Source organism: Vombatus ursinus, unplaced genomic scaffold, assembly GCF_900497805.2.
Source record: "Vombatus ursinus unplaced genomic scaffold, bare-nosed wombat genome assembly UNPS02003384.1, whole genome shotgun sequence".
NCBI lineage: Eukaryota > Metazoa > Chordata > Mammalia > Diprotodontia > Vombatidae > Vombatus > Vombatus ursinus.
The window spans coordinates 8,268-12,883 of record NW_020943162.1 but is presented as its reverse complement, the minus strand read 5'-3'; the positions used below and the strand labels follow the sequence as shown (position 1 = coordinate 12,883).

General features: G+C 47.9%; 1 protein-coding gene across 1 annotated transcript; it reads left to right on the top strand.

The window, feature by feature from the left end:
* Positions 1-333: 333 nt before the first annotated feature.
* Positions 334-2,517, top strand: LOC114052120 (small ubiquitin-related modifier 2-like). The gene is made up of 2 exons (XM_027874614.1): positions 334-590; positions 1,693-2,517. The coding sequence occupies exons 1-2, from the start codon at positions 561-563 to the stop codon at positions 2,137-2,139; spliced, it is 477 nt and encodes a 158-aa protein (XP_027730415.1). The 5' UTR covers positions 334-560; the 3' UTR covers positions 2,140-2,517.
* Positions 2,518-4,616: the final 2,099 nt, after the last annotated feature.

Below are 4,616 nucleotides of genomic sequence, written 5' to 3'. Positions count from 1 at the left end.
TGCAGGAGAAATTCTAGGAGACATTAGTCCTATCACACAGGACTTTGAACTGAAATTTCAAAATGCCTTGGTGAATTTGACACTAGCCCTTTATCAATTCACTGTCAATAGTTTTCAGATTGGTAAAAAGGGAATGAAATGGCATCGTTGGCCATGCTTTTCATTATTCTCTTAACACAGCATTTGGTTGTGGAATTTGCAGGGGTGCACACATCGATAATTGCAGGTCCCCACCAGGAGATGCTCCTGACACCACAAAAACACAACACTGACTGCCCCGGATGTTAAATCACGGGCGCCCCGCCCCCTTCCCACACTGCATCTTTCCGAGGCTTGCTGCGTCACTGGACCTTCTTCCTCCTCTTCCTCAGCCAGACCCGTCTGAGAGAAACCGGGGCCTCCGCCCTGGCTGACTGAGCCTAAGACGTTCCTGGGGACTGAGGGAAACAGGGCCTTGCCCCTCTCTGGCCCAGCCAGGGTTCACAAGGGGAGCCCCCGTCCCCTGAGAGGCCACAGGGTCCTCCCTCTTCAGCATCCTGGGGTTAGACCTGGTCATCTCCATGGTTACCGCTTGTGTTCCAGTGGCTGAGGTAAGCCCCGCCTCCAGCTGTGACATCACAGCAGGGTTCGTGGAATCCCCGCCCAGCTGTGGAGGGGCAGGTTCAGTTGGGGGGGGCGGGGTAGGGCTGCTGCTCGAGGTCCTCACACGGCCCCTCCCCTGTACCCCAATTTATTCCTGGGCCCCTCAGACTTTTCCCCACCATCTCTAGGTCGGCCTCCCTGACCAGGCCTAGGTGTGGGGGGGTGGGGCCGCCGAGAGCCCTTGTGGGGTCCCCCCTCCCCTTCCCTGTTCTCTGGTGTCCGTGGATGAATCCAGAAGGGGGGGCCTACTGGTTCCCTCGGTCCCTGCGGTCCTGGGGGTACAGAGCGCATTGGGGAGCGGAGCCCCCCCATCCCCCGTTTCCCGACTGTCCCCGTCCTTGTGCGGCTGTTTTTATCCCCGCCTCCAAGGGCTCCCCGCTTCCCGGGACGTCGTCGGGCAGACCCCGTCTCAGCCCCCCTCTTCTCCTCCTCATTTTCCCCTCCCCCACCCCATCTCCCGACCCCCCCCCCCGAGAAAAACAAACCCCTGTTAAACAAGGAGGCATCCTCAGCTCCCCCTCGGCCGAGTCTGCCAACGCCCTGCCTCCTTCCCCTCCCGAGGCCGTCCCCTCGGTGTCCCCGGGGAGGGCATGGCCTTCTTGGGCCCCTGCAGGGACCCGGCCTGAAGTCTGTCAGCGGGGCACAGACCCGCCCTTTTAGGGGTCCCTGCCTCTCCCTGGGGGTCCCCTCTCTCAGGGACCTGGGTGCGGGAAGAATGTGTCTTTGTAGGGGCCGGGTTTGCACCCCCCCCATCTCAGACCCTTGAAGAGGGACAAGGGACAGTTCCCACCCAGGACTGTCACCCATGTACCTGGCTCTTGCAGACCGATGTTTACAAAGTTTTAGAAAATTCAGTTTAAAATCTATAACCAGAACAATAACAGAAGCCTGACAATAAGTACCCAGGGTCCAGAAAGACAGATTCTGCTATGGATGAAATCCAGATGTGCATTTCTTTCTGGATTTTAATCTATAGACTCTGTCACAGGAGCCGTGGGTGGCTGACATGATTCATCTTCAGTCCTCTGAACTTCAGATTTATCATTGCAGCTCCTCCTCCTCATCCTCCTCCTTCTCCTCCTCTTCCTCACCATCACCACCATCATCCTCCTCCTCCTCCTGCTCCTGCCGCTGCTGCCTCTCCCTTGGAGGGGACCATCCTGGTGCCGCTTTTGTAAAGTGGCGTCTGAGGAGACCCCGGGACTCGCCATGGACAACGAAAAGCCAGAGGAACGCATGGAGACTGAAAACAATGGCCGCATTATTTTGAAGGTGGCAGGGCAAGATGGTTCGGTGGTGCAGTTTAAGATTAAGAAGTACACATCACTTGGTAAACTAATGAAAGCCTATTGTCAACGACAGGGTTTGTCAATGGGGCAGATCAGGTTCCGATTTGATGGGCAACCAATCAATACAACAGACACAGCTGAAAAGTTGGAAATGGAGGATGAAGATATAATTGATGTATTCCAGCAGCAGACAAGAGGCCCTTACTAAAAAGAAAACATGCAACTCTGCTCCAGAACTGTGCTCCATAGGAAAACAATACATTCACAATTAGAAAACCAAGATTTGGTTCATCCACATCCTGACTATGGCAGTATAGTTTTCTCTCTTCTTTGATTCCCTTCCCCCATTCCTTTATTGTACATAAAGTAACTGGTGTATGTGCACAGGCATAATGCCTATTTTTTTTTAACTAAATGGCCGATGGTATGTTATGATCAACATCAAATGGAGATGGGGAGGGAGAAAAAACAAACTGGTTCTGTGAAAATATCCCTTTTCTCCATTAGTGGCATGCACATTCAACTTTTATCTTTATATTCCAGTAAGTTATTTTGCTCTCACTGTTTAACAAAAAAAAAAAAAAAACCCACAAAAAAATCCTCGCATACCTTGTTTGATTGGATACTTCCAATGTTTTTCTTTTATCATTGTAAAACCAAGTACTATTTTGTAACTGTTTTGTACGTAGCTGTTACATGTAGGGCAATCTCTGTCTCTCAGTACGGATAAATTGCTGTAAAAAAATTGATCCTAGATAGTTTTCCCTTCAAGTCAAACATCTTGTTGTTGAAATAAACTTCTTGTTTAAAATAAAAAAGGAGATTTATCACTCTATTAATTAGAATTCTAATAGCTTTCAAAATCTTTTTTTTCCCTATAAATGTTGCTGTGTAAATTGTTCTAGTTCTGCTCACTTCACTCTTCATCACAATATAGTTGTCTGCCCATTTTCCTTTGGAACTGTCCGTTTTGTCATGTTGCCTGGCAAAATAATATTCCATGATATTCTTTTGCAACAGTTTGTTTATACCTCCTCTATTAGGTGGCCACCTCCTTAATGTCTAGTTTGAGACTACTCTGAAAAGAGGTGCTCTAAATAATTTGCTTATATGAGGACTCCTTTTGCAATAGACCTAGTACTGTTGGTTCAAAATAAAGTCACATTTTAGGGTTTTGCTTTTCAGACTTGCAAGAACAATTCACATCTCCATTAATGATACATTTATATGCCTATTTTCCCCTAATTCTTCAAACCTTTTGTTTCTTCTTTGTTTATGCTTATTCCCTCATTTGGGCTTACTTATCTCATTGCTTTTGCTAGCATTTCTGGGACTATATTGAACAGGACAGATGTTTCTGGTGTATAAATCCATATCCACACATCCCTCTTTTTTTCCACCAACACATGAGAAAATGAGAGTTGCACCTTCTTTATGGCCAGCCCCACAAATGCAGGGGCTCCAACAGCAACTAAGATGCCCTAAACCCTCACAATCACTTTATTACAGTCACTCATGGGGAAAGTGTCCATAGTATTTTCTCTCCCCAGAATCATTCATTTTTCTCTGAGCACCTGACATGCAACCAGGAGAAGCACAGGGAGCAGGGAACTAGTTAGGACATTACTCTGTCCTTGTTCATGCACTCTCAGAGGTGAGTGGACCAATATGGTGGAAAGATGCAGGGTGTGAGAGAGAGGTTCCTGAGACGATAGTGGCTCAAGGGACAGACAGTATACTATAGCTAATGAAAGAAAGAAGGGAGGTATTCAGATTAGTGGGACAGGAGGCCACTGGACCCTGACCATCAGAAACTGATAAAGAATTGGGTCAGGGGAGAAGGAGATTATCATGAATTAATTATCCATTTGGTTAACTGATCAATTATGTTGAATGATTAATAATGCCTGCCTCCTCTTTCTCTTGATGGTTTTCCTTGATTTACCTGATTTGTGACCTGTCCCAGTGTTGTTTTTTCCTTCATTATCCAAAAGGACTAATGACCTCAGGAGGGTGATGTCTTGACTTGCAAGTGAACTGAATTTAAGTGAGGCAGGGCTGTGCAAAGTCACCAGCCTCACTCTCTCCTCCAGGGTCATCAGAGTCTAGTGACAAGACATAGGTCAGGATGACTGGAGATGGCCCCAGATGCAGTGGGAGCCCTGTCCAATCATTAGTTCACCACTGGCGATTGCCCCTCACTTTACCAAGAGGTTGGTATTGAGGTTATGACTACTCTTGGGGCATCCGTGGTCCGAGTGCTCCGGGGGCTCTACCACAAAGGCAGAATACACTGGTGAGACTGACCCAGGAGGTTACCTCAGCAGGGAATCTCTGAAAACAACCAAAGGATACGACTCTCCCTCCTCTCAGACTAGAGAAAGACTGACGATGGTTGGCTGTTGCAGGTGACGTGACAAACAGGAGAGAGGGCACAGTGGCATCCCTCCCTCCATGTTGCATGATGAGCACAGTAGTGTCTCGTGGAAGGTGGATTAAGCGAGGCACAGACAGAGCACTCCTTACCTCTTTACTTTCTTTCACATCCTCTACATTTTTCAGGGGCTGCCTGAAATCCTTTGGTCAGCCACCAGTGGCCCAAGGGCCATATGTTGTGCAGGTCTGGTTTAGGACAAGGAAAAATAATTCATTTAATGACATCAAATAATATCATCATTTCATGGT

Bases quoted from the DNA above. Each gene is read 5' to 3' on its own strand.
- LOC114052120 (XM_027874614.1), top strand. From the start codon at position 561: ATGGTTACCGCTTGTGTTCCAGTGGCTGAG. The intron at 591-1,692 runs GTAAGCCCCGCC...TTATCATTGCAG, and splicing joins CTTGTGTTCCAGTGGCTGAG to CTCCTCCTCCTCATCCTCCT.